The 21,931-nt window shown below is 39.0% G+C and overlaps 2 protein-coding genes across 2 annotated transcripts; both read right to left on the reverse strand.

The window, feature by feature from the left end:
• Positions 1-14,595: 14,595 nt before the first annotated feature.
• On the reverse strand, positions 14,596-17,272 carry LOC128240391 (uncharacterized). Its single transcript, XM_052957029.1, has 6 exons — positions 17,266-17,272; positions 16,854-17,031; positions 16,324-16,521; positions 15,925-16,066; positions 15,094-15,222; positions 14,596-14,718 (listed from the first exon to the last, which is right to left on the reverse strand). Exons 1-6 carry the CDS (start codon positions 17,270-17,272, stop codon positions 14,671-14,673), a joined length of 702 nt encoding a protein of 233 aa, XP_052812989.1. The 3' UTR covers positions 14,596-14,670.
• A 1,228-nt stretch (positions 17,273-18,500) lies between these two features.
• LOC128240392 (mucin-5AC-like) lies at positions 18,501-21,646 on the reverse strand. The gene is made up of 3 exons (XM_052957030.1): positions 21,610-21,646; positions 19,048-21,174; positions 18,501-18,508 (listed from the first exon to the last, which is right to left on the reverse strand). The coding sequence occupies exons 1-3, from the start codon at positions 21,644-21,646 to the stop codon at positions 18,501-18,503; spliced, it is 2,172 nt and encodes a 723-aa protein (XP_052812990.1).
• Between the last annotated feature and the right edge of the window lie 285 nt (positions 21,647-21,931).

Here is a 21,931-nt window from a genome sequence, read left to right on the forward strand (position 1 = left end):
GCCTACACACTCAAGGTAATATTCAAGTAGCCTACACACGCAAGGTAATATTCAAGTAGCCTACACCCGCAAGGTTATATTCAAGTAGCCTACACACGCAAGGTTATATTCAAGTAGCCTTCACACTCAAGGTAATATTCAAGAAGCCTACACCCGCAAGGTTATATTCAAGTAGCCTACACCCGCAAGGTAATATTCAAGTAGCCTACACCCGCAAGTTTATATTCAAGTAGCTTACACACACAAGGTAATATTCAAGTAGCCTACACCCGCAAGGTAATATACAAGTATCTTACACACACAAGGTAATATACAAGTAGCCTACACCCGCAAGTTTATATTCAAGTAGCCTACACACACAAGCTAATATACAAGTAGCTTACACACACAAGGTAATATACAAGTAGCTTACACACACAAGGTAATATACAAGTAGCCTACACACGCAAGGTAATATACAAGTAGCCTTCACCAGCAAGGTAATATACAAGTAGCCTACACACGCAAGGTAATATACAAGTAGCCTACACACTCAAGGTAATATACAAGTAGCCTACACCCGCAAGGTAATATACAAGTAGCCTACACCCGCAAGGTAATATTCAAGTAGATTACACACTCAAGGTAATATTCAAGTAGCTTACACACGCAAGGTAATATACAAGTAGCCTACACACGCAAGGTAATATTAAGTCGCTTACACACTCAAGGTAATATACAAGTAGCCTACACCCGCAAGGTAATATTTAAGTAGCCTACACACGCAAGGTTATATACAAGTAGCATACACCCGCAAGGTAATATTTAAGTAGCTTAAACACACAAGGTAATATTCAAGTAGCCTACACCCGCAAGGTAATATTCAAGTAGCTTACACACACAAGGTAATATACAAGTAGCCTACACCCGCAAGTTTATATTCAAGTAGCTTACACACACAAGGTAATATTCAAGTAGCCTACACCCGCAAGGTAATATACAAGTAGCCTACACCCGCAAGGTAATATTTAAGTAGCCTACTCACGCAAGGTAATATACAAGTAGCCTACACCAGCAAGGTAATATTTAAGTAGCCTACAAACGCAAGGTAATATACAAGTAGCCTACACACTCAAGGTAATATTTAAGTAGCCTACACACTCAAGGTAATGTACAAGTAGCCTACACCCGCAAAGTCATATACAAGTAGCCTACACCCGCAAGGTAATATATAAGTAGCCTACACCCGCAAGGTAATATACAAGTAGCCTACACCCGCAAGGTAATATACAAGTAGCCTACACACTCAAGGTAATATTCAAGTATCCTACACACTCAAGGTAATATACAAGTAGCCTACACACTCAAGGTAATATACAAGTAGCCTACACCCGCAAGGTAATATACAGGTAGCCTACACACGCAAGGTAATATACAAGTAGCCTACACACTCAAGGTAATATACAAGTAGCCTACACCCGCAAGGTAATATACAAGTAGCCTACACCCGCAAGGTAATATACAGGTAGCCTACACACGCAAGGTTATTTTCAAGTAGCCTACACACTCAAGGTAATATTCAAGTAGCCTACACCCGCAAGGTTATATTCAAGTAGCCTACACCCGCAAGGTTATATTCAAGTAGCCTACACCCGCAAAGTAATATACAAGTAGCCTACACCCGCAAGGTTATATTCAAGTAGCCTACACACTCAAGGTAAAATACAAGTAGCTTACACACTCAAGGTAATATACAAGTAGCCTACACACGCAAGGTAATATACAAGTAGCCTACACCCGCAAGGTAATATACAGGTAGCCTACACACGCAAGGTAATATACAAGTAGCCTACACACTCAAGGTAATATACAAGTAGCCTACACACGCAAGGTAATATACAAGTAGCCTACACACGCAAGGTAATATACAAGTAGCCTACACCCGCAAGGTAATATACAAGTAGCCTACACACTCAAGGTAATATACAAGTAGCCTACACCCGCAAGGTAATATACAAGTAGCCTACACCCGCAAGGTAATATACAAGTAGCTTACACACTCAAGGTAATATACAAGTAGCCTACACACGCAAGGTAATATACAAGTAGCCTACACCCGCAAGGTAATATACAGGTAGCCTACACACTCAAGGTAATATACAAGTAGCCTACACACGCAAGGTAATATACAAGTAGCTTACACACTCAAGGTAATATACAAGTAGCCTACACACGCAAGGTAATATACAAGTAGCCTACACCCGCAAGGTAATATACAGGTAGCCTACACACTCAAGGTAATATACAAGTAGCCTACACACGCAAGGTAATATACAAGTAGCCTACACACTCAAGGTAATATACAAGTAGCTTACACACTCAAGGTAATATACAAGTAGCCTACACACGCAAGGTAATATACAAGTAGCCTACACCCGCAAGGTAATATACAAGTAGCCTACACACGCAAGGTAATATACAAGTAGCCTACACACTCAAGGTAATATACAAGTAGCCTACACACGCAAGGTAATATACAAGTAGCCTACACCTGCAAGGTAATATACAAGTAGCCTACACACGCAAGGTAATATACAAGTAGCCTACACACGCAAGGTAATATACAAGTAGCTTACACACTCAAGGTAATATACAAGTAGCCTACACCCGCAAGGTAATATACAAGTAGCCTACACACGCAAGGTAATATACAAGTAGCCTACATACGCAAGGTAATATACAAGTAGCCTACACACTCAAGGTAATATACAAGTAGCCTACACACTCAAGGTAATATACAAGTAGCCTACACCCGCAAGGTAATATACAAGTAGCCTACACACGCAAGGTAATATACAAGTAGCCTACATACGCAAGGTAATATACAAGTAGCCTACACACGCAAGGTAATATACAAGTAGCCTACACACGCAAGGTAATATACAAGTAGCCTACACACTCAAGGTAATATTCAAGTAGTCTACACACGCAAGGTAATATACAAGTAGCCTACACACTCAAGGTAATATACAAGTAGCCTACACCCGCAAGGTAATATACAAGTAGCCTACACACGCAAGGTAATATACAAGTAGCCTACACACGCAAGGTAATATACAAGTAGCCTACACACGCAAGGTAATATACAAGTAGCCTACACACTCAAGGTAATATACAAGTAGCCTACACACGCAAGGTAATATTCAAGTAGCCTACACCCGCAAGGTAATATTCAAGTAGCCTACACCCGCAAGATAATATATAAGTAGCCTACACCCGCAAGGTAATATTCAAGTAGCCTACACCCGCAAGGTAATATTCAAGTAGCCTACACCCGCAAGGTAATATACAAGTAGCCTACACACTCAAGGTAATATACAAGTAGCCTACACCCGCAAGGTAATATACAAGTAGCCTACACACTCAAGGTAATAAACAAGTAGCCTACACCCGCAAGGTAATATATAAGTAGCCTACACCCGCAAGGTAATATTCAAGTAGCCTACACCCGCAAGGTAATATTCAAGTAGCCTACACACTCAAGGTAATATACAAGTAGCCTACACCCGCAAGGTAATATTCAAGTAGCCTACACCCGCAAGGTAATATTCAAGTAGCCTACACCCGCAAGGTAATATACAAGTAGCCTACATACTCAAGGTAATATACAAGTAGCCTACACCCGCAAGGTAATATACAAGTAGCCTACACACGCAAGGTAATATACAAGTAGCCTACACACGCAAGGTTATATACAAGTAGCCTACACCCGCAAGGTAATATTCAAGTAGCCTACACCCGCAAGGTAATATACAAGTAGCCTACACACTCAAGGTAATATTTAAGTAGCCTACACCCGCAAGGTAATATTCAAGTAGTCTACACACTCAAGGTAATATTCAAGTAGCCTACACACTCAAGGTAATATTCAAGTAGCCTACACCCGCAAGGTAATATACAAGTAGCCTACACCCGCAAGGTTATATACAAGTAGCCTACACACTCAAGGTAATATTCAAGTAGCCTACACACTCAAGGTAATATTCAAGTAGCCTACACACGCAAGGTAATATACAAGTAGCCTACACACGCAAGGTTAGATACAAGTAGCCTACACACTCAAGGTAATATACAAGTAGCCTACACACGCAAGGTAATATACAAGTAGCCTACACACTCAAGGTAATATTCAAGTAGCCTACACACTCAAGGTAATATACAAGTAGCCTACACACGCAAGGTAATATACAAGTAGCCTACACACGCAAGGTAATATACAAGTAGCCTACACACGCAAGGTAATATACAAGTAGCCTACACACTCAAGGTAATATTCAAGTAGCCTACACACTCAAGGTAATATACAAGTAGCCTACACACGCAAGGTAATATACAAGTAGCCTACACACGCAAGGTAATATTCAAGTAGCCTACACACTCAAGGTAATATTCAAGTAGCCTACACCCGCAAGGTTAGATACAAGGAGCCTACACCCGCAAGGTTATATTCAAGTAGCTTACACACACAAGGTAATATATAAGTAGCCTACACACGCAAGGTAATATACAAGTAACCTACACACGCAAGGTAATATAATTGTAGCCTACACACTCAAGGTAATATACAAGTAGCCTACACACTCAAGGTAATATACAAGTAGCCTACACACGCAAGGTAATATACAAGTAGCCTACACACGCAAGGTAATATTCAAGTAGCCTACACACGCAAGGTAATATTCAAGTAGCCTACACACGCAAGGTAATATTCAAGTAGCCTACACACTCAAGGTAATATTCAAGTAGCCTTCACACGCAAGGTAATATACAAGTAGCCTACACACGCAAGGTAATATACAAGTAGCCTACACACGCAAGGTAATATTCAAGAAGCCTACACACGCAAGGTAATATACAAGTAGCCTACACCCGCAAGGTAATATTCAAGTAGCCTACACACTCAAGGTAATATACAAGTAGCCTACAACCGCAAGGTAATATACCATTAGCCTACACCCGCAAGGTAATATACAAGTAGCCTACACCCGCAAGGTAATATTCAAGTAGCCTACACACTCAAGGTAATATTCAAGAAGCCTACACACGCAAGGTAATATACAAGTAGCCTACACCCGCAAGGTAATATTCAAGTAGCCTACACACTCAAGGTAATATACAAGTAGCCTACACACTCAAGGTAATATACAAGTAGCCTACACCCGCAAGGTAATATACCATTAGCCTACACCCGCAAGGTAATATACAAGTAGCCTACACCGGCAAGGTAATATTCAAGTAGCCTACACACTCAAGGTAATATACAAGTAGCCTACACACTCAAGGTAATATACAAGTAGCCTACACCCGCAAGGTAATATTCAAGTAGCCTACACACTCAAGGTAATATACAAGTAGCCTACAACCGCAAGGTAATATACCATTAGCCTACACCCGCAAGGTAATATACAAGTAGCCTACACCCGCAAGGTAATATTCAAGTAGCCTACACCCGCAAGGTAATATACCATTAGCCTACACCCGCAAGGTAATATACAAGTAGCCTACACCCGCAAGGTAATATTCAAGTAGCCTACACACTCAAGGTAATATACAAGTAGCCTACACCCGCAAGGTAATATACAAGTAGCCTACACATTCAAGGTAATATACAGGTAGCCTACACCCGCAAGGTAATATACAAGTAGCATACACACTCAAGGTAATATTTAAGTAGCCTACACCCGCAAGGTAATATACAAGTAGCCTACACCCGCAAGGTAATATACAAGTAGCCTACACACTCAAGGTAATATTTAAGTAGCCTACACCCACAAGGTAATATTCAAGTAGCCTACACCCGCAAGGTAATATACAAGTAGCCTACACACTCAAGGTAATATACAAGTAGCCTACATACGCAAGGTAGTATTCAAGTAGCCTACACACTCAAGGTAATATACAAGTAGCCTACACACGCAAGGTAATATACAAGTAGCCTACACACTCAAGGTAATATACAAGTAGCCTACACACTCAAGGTAATATACAAGTAGCCTACACACGCAAGGTAATATACAAGTAGCCTACACCCGCAAGGTAATATTCAAGTAGCCTACACCCGCAAGGTAATATACAGGTAGCCTACACACGCAAGGTAATATACAAGTAGCCTACACACGCAAGGTAATATACAAGTAGTCTACACCCGCAAGGTAATATACAAGTAGCCTACACCCGCAAGGTAATATACAAGTAGCTTACACACTCAAGGTAAAATACAAGTAGCCTACACACGCAAGGTAATATACAAGTAGCCTACACACGCAAGGTAATATACAAGTAGCTTACACACTCAAGGTAAAATACAAGTAGCCTACACACGCAAGGTAATATACAAGTAGCCTACACACTCAAGGTAATATACAAGTAGCCTACACACGCAAGGTAATATTCAAGTAGCCTACACACGCAAGGTAATATACAAGTAGCCTACACACTCAAGGTAATATACAAGTAGCCTTCACACGCAAGGTAATATACAAGTAGCCTACACCCGCAAGGTAATATACAAGTAGCCTACACCCGCAAGGTAATATACAAGTAGCCTACACACTCAAGGTAATATTCAAGTAGCCTACACACGCAAGGTAATATTCAAGTAGCCTACACACGCAAGGTAATATTCAAGTAGCCTACACACGCAAGGTAATATACAAGTAGCCTACACACGCAAGGTAGTATTCAAGTAGCCTACACACGCAAGGTAGTATTCAAGTAGCCTACACACGCAAGGTAATATTCAAGTAGCCTACACACGCAAGGTAATATTCAAGTAGCCTACACACGCAAGGTAGTATTCAAGTAGCCTACACACGCAAGGTAGTATTCAAGTAGCCTACACACGCAAGGTAATATACAAGTAGCCTACACACGCAAGGTAATATTCAAGTAGCCTACACACGCAAGGTAGTATTCAAGTAGCCTACACACGCAAGGTAATATTCAAGTAGCCTACACACGCAAGGTAATATACAAGTAGCCTACACACTCAAGGTAATATACAAGTAGCCTACACACGCAAGGTAATATTCAAGTAACCTACACCCGCAAGGTAATACACAAGTAGCCTACACACGCAAGGTAATATTCAAGTAGCCTACACACGCAAGGTAATATTCAAGTAGCCTACACACTCAAGGTAATATACAAGTAGCCTACACCCACAAGGTAATATACAAGTAGCATACACACTCAAGGTAATATTTAAGTAGCTTACACCCGCAAGGTAATATACAAGTAGCCTACACCCGCAAGGTAATATACAGGTAGCCTACACACAAAAGGTAATATTCAAGTAGCCTACACCCGCAAGGTAATATACAAGTAGCATACACACGCAAGGTAATATTCAAGTAGCCTACACACGCAAGGTAATATACAAGTAGCCTACACCCGCAAGGTAATATACAAGTAGCCTACACACGCAAGGTAATATTCAAGTAGCCTACACATGCAAGGTAATATTCAAGTAGCCTACACACTCAAGGTAATATACAAGTAGCCTACACACCCAAGGTAATATTCAAGTAGCCTACACAATCAAGGTAATATACAAGTAGCCTACAAACGCAAGGTAATATACAAGTAGCCTACACCAGCAAGGTAATATACAAGTAGCCTACACCCGCAAGGTAATGTACAGGTAGCCTACACACTCAAGGTAATATACAAGTAGCCTATACCCGCAAGGTAATATACAAGTAGCCTACACCCCCAAGGTTATATACAAATAGCCTACACACTCAAGGTAATATACAAGTAGCCTACACCCGCAAGGTAATATACAAGTAGCCTACACCCGCAAGGTTATATACAAGTAGCCTACACCCGCAAGGTTATATACAAATAGCCTACACCCGCAAGGTTATATACAAGTAGCCTACACCCGCAAGGTAATATACAGGTAGCCTACACCCGCAAGGTAATATACAAGTAGCCTACACCCGCAAGGTTATATACAAGTAGCCTACACACTCAAGGTTATATTCAATTAGCCTACACACTCAAGGTAATATACAAGTAGCCTACACCCGCAAGGTAATATACAGGTAGCCTGCACACCAAAGGTAATATACAAGTAGCCTACACCCGCAAGGTAATATTCAAGTAGCCTACACACGCAAGGTTATATTCAATTAGCCTACACACTCAAGGTAATATACAAGTAGCCTATACCCGCAAGGTAATATACAAGTAGCCTATACCCGCAAGGTTATATACAAATAGCCTATACACTCAAGGTAATATACAAGTAGCCTACACCCGCAAGGTAATATACAAGTAGCCTACACACTCAAGGTAATATACAAGTAGCCTACACACTCAAGGTAATATACAAGTAACCTACACACTCAAGGTAATATACAAGTAGCCTACACACTCAAGGTAATATTCAAGTAGCCTACACACTCAAGGTAATATACAAGTAACCTCCACACTCAAGGTAATATACAAGTAGCCTACACACTCAAGGTAATATACAAGTAACCTACACACTCAAGGTAATATACAAGTAGCCTACACACTCAAGGTAATATACAAGTAGCCTACACACTCAAGGTAATATACAAGTAACCTACACACTCAAGGTAATATACAAGTAGCCTACACACGCAAGGTAATATTCAAGTAGCCTACACACTCAAGGTAATATACAAGTAGCCTACACCCGCAAGGTAATATACAAGTAGCCTACACACTCAAGGTAATATTCAAGTAGCCTACACCCGCAAGGTAATATACAAGTAGCCTACACACGCAAGGTAATATACAAGTAGCCTACACACTCAAGGTAATATACAAGTAGCCTACACCCGCAAGGTAATATTCATGTAGCCTACACACGCAAGGTAATATACAAGTAGCCTACACCCGCAAGGTAATATTCAAGTAGCCTACACCCGCAAGGTAATATACAGGTAGCCTACACACGCAAGGTAATATACAAGTAGCCTACACACTCAAGGTAATATACAAGTAGCCTACACACGCAAGGTAATATTCAAGTAGCCTACACCCGCAAGGTAATATTCAAGTAGCCTACACCCGCAAGGTAATATACAAGTAGCCTACACACGCAAGGTAATATTCAAGTAGCCTACACACGCAAGGTAATATTCAAGTAGGCTACACACGCAAGGTAATATACAAGTAGCCTACACACACAAGGTAATATACAAGTAGCCTACACCCGCAAGGTAATATACCATTAGCCTACACCCGCAAGGTAATATACAAGTAGCCTACACACTCAAGGTAATATTCAAGTAGCCTACACACGCAAGGTTAGATACAAGTAGCCTACACCCGCAAGGTAATGTACAGGTAGCCTACACCCGCAAGGTAATATACAAGTAGCATACACACTCAAGGTAATATTTAAGTAGCCTACACACTCAAGGTAATATTCAAGTAGCCTACACCCGCAAGGTTATATTCAAGTAGCCTACACCCGCAAGGTAATATACAAGTAGCATACACACTCAAGGTAATATTAAAGTAGCCTACACACTCAAGGTAATATACAAGTAGCCTACACCCGCAAGGTAATATACAAGTAGCCTACACCCGCAAGGTAATATACAAGTAGCCTACACACGCAAGGTAATATACAAGTAGCCTACACCCGCAAGGTAATATTCAAGTAGCCTACACCCTCAAGGTAATATTCAAGTAGCCTGCACCCTCAAGGTAATATTCAAGTAGCCTACACCCGCAAGGTAATATACAAGTAGCCTACACCCGCAAGGTAATATACAAGTAGCCTACACACGCAAGGTAATATACAAGTAGCCTACACCCTCAAGGTAATATACAAGTAGCCTACACCCTCAAGGTAATATTCAAGTAGCCTGCACACCAAAGGTAATATACAAGTAGCCTACACCCGCAAGGTAATATACAAGTAGCCTACACACTCAAGGTAATATACAGGTAGCCTACACCCGCAAGGTAATATACAAGTAGCCTACACACGCAAGGTAATATACAAGTAGCCTACACCCGCAAGGTAATATACAAGTAGCCTACACACGCAAGGTAATATACAAGTAGCCTACACCCGCAAGGTAATATTCAAGTAGCCTACACACTCAAGGTAATATACCATTAGCCTACACCCGCAAGGTAATGTTAAAGTTGCCTACACCAGCAAGGTAATATACCAGTAGCCTACACCCGCAAAGTCATGTACAAGAAGCGTCACAGAAATATTCAACAAGTACCCCTGCATGGTAATGTACATGTAGGCTACATGTGCACCGTAGTATACAAGTAACCTACACACGCTCGGTAAGGCACACATTGCCTGCATGTGTACGGTTATGTAGAAGTAGCCTACACGAGCACGGTCGTGTACAAGTAGAAAACGCTTCTGGTTGTATACAAGTAGCGTATACGCGCATGGTAATGCACAGGTAACCTACGCGTGCACTGTAATATACAAGTAACTTACAGCCCCACGTTTATATACAAGTATCTTTCACGTGCACGTTAAAATACAAGTAGCCTATATGCGCAAGTTAACACTGGTGCACGTTAACGAACCAGGCTAGCTCTAACCAAGGTTACTTTCTGTCTGTGAACTATGCTCAAAACATAAAACGACTAACATCTTATTGGAGCTCCCGTCGAATGCGTGAGGCCCGTGTTAGAATATAAATAAGCTTACACACCACCAACGTGTATTTACAATTAGATTAGTTGTGCACTATAATGTCGTATGACAATTTCTGACCTTTCCACTATGGTAGAATTTGTGAATCTTTATTAAAAATGTTTTACACTGAGTGAATACATTGTATGTGTGTAATATAGTTAGGGCCTGCAACATAATAATTTGGATGTACTGTATCGTGTGATAAACATCCTCCACAATTCTTGGCTCTCTAAACATGCAAAACTTAAAATTTATCATTTAATATGTGTAAGCCATGAATACGGAACTCCTTTGGTATTTAACATTGTCGTTCGCGTAAAATTATTGGTTAAGCACATTGCAAAAAGGTCACGTTATTGTTAAATATGTTTATATGTTCTATTTAACCGTAAGCGAGGAGCTGCCCGTAGTTGTACAGAGTGTTATCATTACAGTCGACAGAAGGGACCTAGGTTCGCTTCCAGCAGCAAGTCAAATTCTGATTTTGTATCTCATTTACAAAGAGGCATTTTAGGTTACTGAACAAACCCAGCATTCTACATGCCATGAGAGATAAACAACAGCAAACTATTTAATAAACTTTGACGTTATACTCAAATAGAATTCTGTGTTAAAATCGTATACACAGAGAACAAATATACCATAACTAAATGGCTTTAAATCTAAAATAACCTTATAGGCGAATGGAAACTGTGACGTAATAACGTCAGCGACGCGCCGACGTGTGCGTCACGTAGGGTATGGGGGAGACGTAAATTTCAATACCAGAACCAACCTCCTATCATTATTGGTTCCGAAGATACTTTCGAAATTAGCTCCCCCTTAGTAGCTATATAGGAGCGCGTTTTGTTTACGAAGTGTCGCAAATTTGTGCATACTTTGACGAGGGGTGCATCTTGAAGGGTTAAGCGTCCGCTTCATAGAAAAATTGGTCCCAGCCTGGTCACGTGTAGGAATGCTGAGATATCTTCGAGATTGACAACCCCATTTTAGGGCATTTTATGCTGCATTTTAGCGTATAAAATAGCCTTATATGCGAATGAAAAGTGTGACGTAATGATGTAATGAACGCCTATAAGGTTATTTTATAGCTAAAATGCCGCATAAAATGCCCTAAAATGGGGTTGGAAATCTCGAAGATATCTCAGAATCCCTACACGTGATCAGGCTGGGACCAATTTTTCCATGTAGAATCGAAAATGGAATCGCGTTTTTAAACAATTTCGCGTTGACGTAGAAGGCTGGGACCGGTTGCGTTCGTCTTAGACGGCGAATGGCATGGTGAATACGTTCCTACTTCAGACTGATATCGTGTGGACATCGTTTAGCGTTTTTGAACACTTTAACGTTGACGTAGAAGGCTGGGACCGGGCGCGTTCGTCTTAGACGGCGGCTGGCATGGTGACTACGTTCTTAGTTCAGACCGATATGACGTCACTTAACGTCAACGGCTGTCACCTTGGCCCTTCCATACGGTTAACGTGGTAAAATCGAATCGCGTTTTTGAACACTTTTGCGTTGACGTAGAAGGCTGGGACCGGGCGCTTTCGTCTAAGTCGGCGGCTGGCATGGTGACTACGTTCTTAGTTCAGACCGATATGAAGTCACTTAACGTAACTGGCTGTCACCTGAGCCCTCCCATACGGTTAACGTAGGAAAATCGAATCGCGTTTTTGAACACTTTCGCGTTGACGTAGAATGCTGGGACCGGGCGCGTTCGTCATTTGGCATGGTGACTACGTTTTTACTTCGGACCGATATGAAGTCGCTTTACGTCACTGGCTGTCACCTGGGCTCCCCAAAACGGTTAACTTGGGGAACTCGTTTCGCGTTTTTGAACACTTTTGAGTTGACGTACAAGGCTGGGACCAGGCGAGATCGTCTGAGACGGCGGCTGGGATGGTGACTACGTTCTTACTTCAGACCGATATGACATCACCGGCTGTCTCCTGGGCCATCCCATACGGTTAACGTGGGGACCTCGTTTCGCGTTTTAGAACACTTTCGCGTTGACGTAGAAGGCTGGAACCGGGCACGTTCGTCTTAGACGGAGGCTGGCATGGTGACTAGGTTCTAAGTTCAGACCGATATGACGTCACTTTACTTCACCGGATGTCACCTGGGCCCTCCCATACGGTTAACGTGGGAAAATCGAATCGCGTTTTTGAACACTTTTGTGTTGACAGGTATGCTGTCACTTTACATCACTTAACGCTACCTGGACCCGCCAATACGGTTAACTCGGGATCCTAGATCCGCTAAGTTAGGCACTTTCTCGACGACCTAGAAGGCTGGGACCGGTCGCGTTTTTCTTAGAAGGCAAATGTCTTGGGGACTACGTTCTTACTTCAGACAGGTATCTGTCACTTTCCGTCACTTAACGTCACCTGGGCCCGCCCATACGGTTAACGTGGGAACCTAGAATTGTATCGAATTTGATCATACTTTGACGCGTTGGTAACCGTCGGTACATTAGATGAAAGCTTCAAATTTGTTGTGCCCTATCTCATTAACGAGCTATTTCGAGTACAGGGTGAGTCCCTTATAATGCCTACATATTCCCTGAATCTCGCGTATCATAAGATGGGATTTCAGCCCATGTATATTGAAATGAAATTAATATACTCAGTGTTACTCATATATTTACTCCATTATTTCGAATGTCTCTTATTCAAATAACTGACGTTATATGAGCTCCCTTAATATCACGAAATGTTCATATATTTAAATCATTAATATATGTTGATAACAACAATCATAAAGAGTTAACTACCATGTAGCACCAAGTTGTAAACGCCCATTTATCAAAATGTAAGGCACTTTTCTCAATTAGAATAGTATCATATTTCCTTTCTGTTTAAGAATTGTTGTAATTTTATAAATTAAACCGGATATAAGAATTAATTAAACATTCACGATGTTGAATACTTATATTTTTAGTTTATCATTATTGTTCATTGTACCGTTGCATATGTAATCCATGTTTTATAATAAAGTTTCAAGACGACTGGAGGATTAACAATGTTTCCATCTTGCACCGAACACTTAACGTAATGAAATATATCATAGATTTAACCGTAATTGTACAATTGTTGACGCGTTTGGCCAAACTGACACGCCACGTTGGTGCCTATAAAAATAGTTAATATTATTTTCTTGAGTTTTGACGAAAGTATAAATAAAATATTCTAAACAAAAATATTCTTTCCCGGTGAGAAGCAAAAAAGGTATTCTTATGTTAATGATAAATGATTAAAAAACGATGAATAGCAAAATTATTTATTTTTTATATAATCGCGTTTGGCCAAACTGACACGCCACGTTGGTGCCTATAAAAATCGTTAATATTATTTTCTTGAGTTTTGACAAAAGTATAAATAAAATATTCTAAACAAAACTATTCTTTCTCGGTGAGAAGCAAACAAGGTATTCTTATGTTAATGATAAATGACCAAAACAACGAATGTTAAATTATTTATTTTGTATATAATCGTAACAGCACATATATCCTACAATCCCGCATTTCCTCAAAAAGAACACCTTGTATAACTGTCTAATCACCTCGTGACTACGACTAACTCCATTCTAGGGAACCTAGCGACTAGCGTGACAACTTTATTTACAAATAAAAGAGTAATATGCGTTCATACAACATCATTACATATGACAAGAACATACATCAACAGATTAATCAAAATATTAATTATTTCAATATTAATATGAAACATAAGAGTGTATGTAATATTGCTAATGCCATATTTGTTAATTACTATATCAATATTGATCTCTAGATATGTGTTCACTTTGACTATAAATCCTGATTATAATGCATACGACAGATGCAAGAAATGACAATAGTTTCAAATGTGAAACGTTTTCAATACATAAGTATGATATATTTTAAGTACACAATGTTTGCAATGTAGTCCTGCACTATGAATATTATGCTTCTTTGGAATATGATTTTAAGTGGTTTATATTCTGTTGACATTTGCGCGTAGAATTGGCCGTTGAATCTCACACTGAAAAAAAAACAGCATCAAACTAAATAACCTAATTGTTTTGTTTAAACAAGATACAAAATTATAAAAGGGTGCAGTAATGTGTAGGTATTCAAGACAAAGTTTTAAGCAACAACAAACGAAGAGATTGAAATTCACTGAATTGTTATAAATAAATACATACACTTTTATCATACTCAAAATTGTATATTTCAATTAAATAAATATACCATTTTCATTTTAAGCAGTACAATTATTTACTAGGATTTTTGTGTATATCAATTATACAGTCTTTATCAAGATATATTGTAGTAAATGTTCCATTGTATGCAACAGAAATACTGTTCTAATTTTTTGGCAATGTATTTTTAATCTCTTATTGGATGTACGTCTTACCCTTGATTCGGTGTCGATGTAGTCATACACAGATGCAGTCCTTGGCCTGTTGAAGCCTCTCTCCGATGACGTCACACGCGAAGAAGTCTGTCGTTGAATGTCTTCTGGATTCGGCTGGTACATATACACCTACGGAAAAATATCTGATGAAACAATATAATGACATTCAAAGGTTTACATCTTATCTAGTAATACACAGTATCGTTTCTTTTGCCTTTAATATAGTTTTAGATAATGCAGGCCAATAAGGGCCAAACGTAAATACTTTCTGCGGAATTGTGTTCATAGACATGACCAGTGCGGAGCTAGTTGCATTGGATGTACCATGCGCGCTTTACAGAGATTGTAATACTATTGTGCTTTACTTTGGATAGAAATATGCTCTAATAATGCATCACTCCTACCTAACATGTTAGTATTGAGTACCATGACCAGTCCGGAACTAAATGGCGGATTATTGTTCGATTTAAGCTAACTGATTTATGAGTTTTTGCAACTATTTCTTTCTGAGGACGTGTTCATTTAACATCTGTACGATATGGCATTGAGTGTTTTCCTGGAAATTGTATGCAACTGTTGCTCGGAGTAAAATCATAATAACGCAATTGTTTGTGTTTATACTCTAATAACGCATCGCTCTTAAAAAATATCTTCATTAAGTGTGCTATTTAATTCTAACTTGTAGATCTTGTTTTTTTTTATTTATTGTATATCACATGATCTATTTTTGGAATAATAAACTCTGTAAAACTCAGTTGCTCATTAAAAAATAAACGTTTGGTGTTGGGAAAATCATTATCATAAAATCATTTGTTAAAATAAAATGATAACCTCGTTTCCCCGGCTGTCGGTGATGATCTTGTGTTCTTTCCCTTCAACCGTTAATGTGTCCTCGCGTTTTCTCGGATACATATCAGAAGACAGACGCAGGCCGCCTTTTGTAAGAGATCGACCGAACTCCTCCATGCTCATACTGTAGAAGATGTACATTTACGGCGATAATATTTGCTAGGCTGTTATTTCCGTCGACAATTCAACAGCATGCATAAAATAGTTTCATATAAGAAAAGATGTGCAGACTGCTACGGCAGTACGTGTGTCTACCGGTCTACCGTAAAATGAGATCATATTTTATTTGTTGCTGGGTTTGTACTGTGATAATATCCAAACATGATACATGTTTGATACATAATTTATCATTGACATATGTGATGTCAACCTGTTTCTTACCTTTCATTTTTGTCAACATCCTTCTGCTTCTTCTTTCGTAGGATAAGACAAACAATGACCACTGACAGAACTACGACGATTGCACCCCCTGATCCACCAGCAATCGCAGCGATGTACGTTGACGACAGGGACAGTCTCTCAACAGCAATTTCACAATGTTCTCCAGAGTAAACAAAATGGTCACTGTCACTTTGGCATCTAAACACAATATTTGCATATGAGACTTTAATAAAACTGATTTATTTTACCAAAGTTCAAATAATTTGCAACCGAATTGAGCATGTGTAATCGATAATTAATTATTAAAATATCGTTAAAGAAAGTACAAGCTCCATTTCTTCGAAGTATACAATGCATCTAAAGTAATAAGCCAGCATTTTGGCAAAGTATATCAAATTGACTAATAAATTGAGTTAATTAATTTTAATTTTGAACAACGTCACGTCTTTACCCCTAAGAATGAACAAATTTAAAGCACTGTGCTATTTTACCAGCATTTTATCAATTTGCAGTTTATATTTAGTACATACCTACATTTTGTAGAGTTTGCCTTTCTATCAAAGTAACATTCACCATCGTTTTTGCATCCTCCATTGTCCAATTCTTTGCAAGGGTCTATACAATGAACCTCACCTTTTTGTAAATCTATAACACATCTTTCGCCATCTATGCAGTTTGAACACGCATCCGTTGTTCTCTTTTGGTCAGCTACAATTGTGATGTAGAATAATTATAAATAAGCTTTGTACCAATAAAACAGACAAAACAGTAAGATGCTTTGCCTCATAGAGCAAAACACTTGTCTAGCTTAAAATAATTATTTCGTACATGTTTACATATACCATTATGTATTATTTCAACGCTGAATTGTTCGTATCGAATATACGCCGGGGTCTGGTAAAGGATATACTAGCGTAAATACCCCTTTAATGCAATTGGTACATTTCATTTATCTAAAATGACTTGCTTTATTTACTCGAATATACACAACTGCGTTCAATCCTTTAGATATTTCGTTAATGTTAACATTCTACGGTAATCTGTGACTATAAAGATATAAATGTTACCAGTATGTATAGCTTGTGCGATAGCTGTTCTATTTACAACCACGCTGCAGTTCTGACAAAAGGTAAAGTCCATTGATTGATGTGCCTTTCCCATGTTTGCTGTAGTTGTAGCTATTTTCGTCAAGTTCACATCCCCTTTGCAAATGACGTCATAGTCGCAAAGAATACTCCCATTTCTACACCGAAAATACACACATTTAACGAATTAGGTATTATAGTGTTAACAAACTTTAAAAATAGTTTTGTTACTAATGACATGCAGCAAAAATATTTATTGTTATAAAAAAGTATTGTACCGCAACATGTAAAATTTGAACATATGCTCGAGTACAACAAACAAATACAGGGAGAAGCCCAGTTTTATAATATCAACGAAATATCTTTTAAGAAGATCATGGTTGACCCCATCATTGAACGCGATTAATGTTAACGGTACGTTCAAACAATGAAGCGTAAAAACTGAACAACGGACTGTTTATAATTTGCTTTAATGTAAATCATGATTTGTTTCCCATTAAAACAAGGGCGAAACATAATCATGATAAGGAATCAGGATTTTTACTGTTTCAGACTAACCGTTCGTTCAAACATTATTAAATCTGAGAAGCCAGCAATACATAAACCCTATAGGCAGGATGTTCCTTAGAAATTCTTCATCGAAATAATCGTACATTAAAATATACTTAAACATCTTTTATACCTTTAAGACGAAACACAAGATTAACTCTCGTAGAAATAACGCTTTTAAATCATGACCACTAAATTAACTAGTTATCATTTTACAACAACATTTTAGTTTAAAGTGTATAATATATTTTACCAGCAACATTACCATATAGTTTAAATCGTATAACTTACGTTACGTTTAGTATGGCTACACTTTGGAACCCTATGGTTGTTTTGTATAACTGGGTAAGCTGAAAAATAATGTCATGATATTTTCATGGAAATTTTATTAACGAGGCACAAAATCATATTTTCTCCCTTTTATGTAAAACTCTTTGAATTTAGTTGTTGTCCTAAATTTACAAATAACTTAATTTCTAATAATGGCTAAATACAACATTATTTCTAAAGTGGCAATTTCTTCAACAATAAGTGACATTATTATCAACAACCTTAAAAATTTGTGAATGGGACTTACTTACCTTTATTTTGAATTGATGTTCGTATTCTCCCTTCAACGATTTATTAAACACACCTTCTTTTAACGAAAGTTGCAGTGGGATAGAGACAGTTGCACTACCTGCAAAGCATTGGAATTGAAGTGAGCAGTTTGTTTTGGTAATGTTTATATCAATTGAATTGCCGTTCATGCAGATGCAGATGTTTTGATATTATTTTAAAGAGAAAAAAGATCAAATATGCTACTTTTGAATGGCATTTGCGCATGACAAAAAAGTAAAATAAAAAATTACTTATGTTTAATCAAAACCAGTATCAATTAACTTTCGATATGACAAAAAAAGGGGAAAAACATATGTAATATTACCAATATCAAAGAAAGACGATGCATTTTGAGAGCAATCACAATTTCCATTTCTCCAAAACCCCGAAAATTGGCCATCGACTGCACTTCGTTTATATCTTCCGCTGTAACTTGTTGCTGTAGATGTAGGTGTAGTTGGTGCCGAAGTAGTATTGCTAGTGTTTGTACTTGTAAGTATTGAGTTAGGTGTAGCTGGTGCCGAAGTAGCAATGCTAGCGTTTGTACTTGTAAGTGTTGACGTAGGTGTAGCTGGTGCCGAAGTAGTATTGCTAGCGTTTGTACTAGTAAGTGTTGACGTAGGTGAAGCTGGTGCCGAAGTAGCATTGCTAGCGTTTGTACTAGTAAGTGCCGATATAGGTGTAGCTGGTGCCGAAGTAGTATTGCTAGCGTTTGTACTTGTAAGTGTTGACGTAGGTGTAGCTGGTGCCGAAGTAGCATTGCTAGCGTTTGTACTAGCAAGTGCCGATATAGGTGTAGCTGGTGCCGAAGTAGTATTGCTAGCGTTTGTACTTGTAAGTGTTGACGTAGGTGTAGCTGGTGCCGAAGTAGTATTGCTAGCGTTTGTACTTGTAAGTGTTGACGTAGGTGTAGCTGGTGCCGAAGTAGTATTGCTAGCGTTTGTACTTGTAAGTGTTGACGTAGGTGTAGCTGGTGCCGAAGTAGTATTGCTAGCGTTTGTACTTGTAAGTGTTGACGTAGGTGTAGTTGGTGCCGAAGTAGTATTGCTACCGTTTGTACTAGTAAGTGTTGACGTAGGTGTAGCTGGTGCCGAAGTAGTATTGCTAGCGTTTGTACTAGTAAGTGCCGATATAGGTGTAGTTGGTACAGAAGTTGTATTGCTAGCGTTTGAACTTGTAAGTGTTGATTTAGGTGTAGCTGGTGCCGAAGTAGTATTGCTAGCGTTTGTACTTGTAAGTGTTGACGTAGGTGTAGCTGGTGACGAAGTAGTATTGCTAGCGTTTGTACTAGTAGGTGTTGACGTAGGTGTAGCTGGTGCCGAAGTAGTATTGCTAGCGTTTTTACTTGTAAGTGTTGACGTAGGCGTAGCTGGTACCGAAGTAGTATTGCTAGCGTTTGTACTAGTAAGTGTTGACGTAGGTGTAGCTGGTGCCGAAGTAGTATTGCTAGCGTTTGTACTAGTAAGTGTTGACGTAGGTGTAGCTGGTGCCGAAGTAATCTTGCTAGCGTTTGTACTTGTAAGTGTTGACGTAGGTGTAGCTGGTGCCGAAGTAGTATTGCTAGCGTTTGTACTTGTAAGTGTTGATGAAGGTGTAGCTGGTGCCGAAGTAGTATTGCTAGCGTTTGTACTTGTAAGTGTTGACGTAGATGTAGTTGGTGCCGAAGTAGTATTGCTAGCGTTTGTACTTGTAAGTGTTGACGTAGGTGTAGCTGGTGTCGAAGTAGTATTGCTAGCGTTTGTACTTGTAAGTGTTGATGAAGGTGTAGCTGGTGCCGAAGTAGTATTGCTAGCGTTTGTACTTGTAAGTGTTGACGTAGGTGTAGTTGGTGCCGAAGTAGTATTCCTAGCGTTTGTACTTGTAAGTGTTGACGTAGGTGTAGCTGGTGCCGAAGTAGTATTGCTAGCGTTTGTACTTGTAAGTGTTGACGTAGGTGTAGCTGGTGCCGAAGTAGTATTGCTAGCGTTTGTACTTGTAAGTGTTGACGTAGGTGTAGTTGGTGCCGAAGTAGTATTGCTAGCGTTTGTACTAGTAAGTGTTGACGTAGGTGTAGCTGGTGCCGAAGTAGTATTGCTAGCGTTTGTACTTGTAAGTGCTGATTTAGGTGTAGTTGGTACAGAAGTAGTATTGCTAGCGTTTGTACTTGTAAGTGTTGATTTAGATGTAGCTGGTGCCGAAGTAGTATTGCTAGCGTTTGTACTTGTAAGTGTTGATTTAGGTGTAGCTGGTGCCGAAGTAGTATTGCTAGCGTTTGTACTAGTAAGTGCCGATTTAGGTGTAGCTGGTGCCGAAGTAGTATTGCTAGCGTTTGTACTTGTAAGTGTTGACGTAGGTGTAGTTAATGGCGAAGTAATCTTGCTAGCGTTGCTACTTGTAAGTGTTGATTTTGGTGTAGTTGGTGCCGAAGAAGTCTTGTTAGCGTTGCTTCTTGTAGGTGTTGATTTAGGTGTAGATGGTACCGAAGTAGTCTTGCTACCGTTGTTACTTGATGGTGTTGATTTAGGTGTAGTTGTTAATGTCAATTGGGGTCTAGATGGTGATGTCTTGATTTCAACACATGAACAAACATCGCCATTTTGTAATGAATACCCGCTATGTGCTCCGTAAAGAACAATTACTGAAATACATTCAATATTAACTATTACAATCTAGATTCGATCGGGCTCTTTTGATTCCATTTACCTACAGTTTGATTATTAGTTTAGGTTAAACTTGATCATATGCTAACGTATTGCAGTTATCTCCAAGATTAACACTCAAAGGCTGTTATACTATCATATTTGCCTTAATACAAACGACTATGATGCATATCTTTGAGACATAAGACTAGTACACTCTTTAGAAAATGCAATGTAAAAAGTTAAAAAGAACTTTTCAATAACGAAACTTACCTATGCATTTATTGAAACAGTTATAAAACACACACATTTTGGCCATAATAATAACGGTGATACAATTTATTTGGTTAGAGTTCAATATCTTCGTTTACGTAACACGTTTGCGCTTTGAACAATTAAACTAGAATATTTTAATTGTTTTTTAAGTGTTTTACCTGCGATGACGAATGATTTAAGCCCAAAAAACTGCATTGCAACTTTTCTGAAATAAAAACGTTGATTTATATACGGTGTAGGTAAAGATGACGTTTAAATTATAAAATGATTTTTTGGGGTTCCAATGTTAAGAGTGCGCTTTATGTAAAAAGTTAATTATCCTGAGCGATTACCGTTCTGATTGAAATTACTCAGAATTAACATAGTCTCATTTTTAAATATCCTAAAAGGAAGCCATACTTTTGAAAGGAATACTAGGTCATCAAGACCGACCCAGGCATACATGTCGATCTATTAGAAACGTTTAAAAGTATCACATTT

This window comes from Mya arenaria, chromosome 7, assembly GCF_026914265.1.
Source record: "Mya arenaria isolate MELC-2E11 chromosome 7, ASM2691426v1".
NCBI lineage: Eukaryota > Metazoa > Mollusca > Bivalvia > Myida > Myidae > Mya > Mya arenaria.

Excerpts from the sequence above, each read along its gene's own strand:
- LOC128240391 (XM_052957029.1), bottom strand. Across the intron at positions 16,522-16,853 it reads GCAAACTCTACAAAATGTAG|ATGCCAAAGTGACAGTGACC; the intron begins GTATGTACTAAA and ends TATTGTGTTTAG. Across the intron at positions 15,223-15,924 it reads CCGACAGCCGGGGAAACGAG|GTGTATATGTACCAGCCGAA; the intron begins GTTATCATTTTA and ends ATTTTTCCGTAG.
- LOC128240392 (XM_052957030.1), bottom strand. The coding sequence starts at position 21,646 with ATGCAGTTTTTTGGGCTTAAATCATTCGTCATCGCAG. Across the intron at positions 21,175-21,609 it reads TAAATCATTCGTCATCGCAG|TAATTGTTCTTTACGGAGCA; the intron begins GTAAAACACTTA and ends AATGTATTTCAG.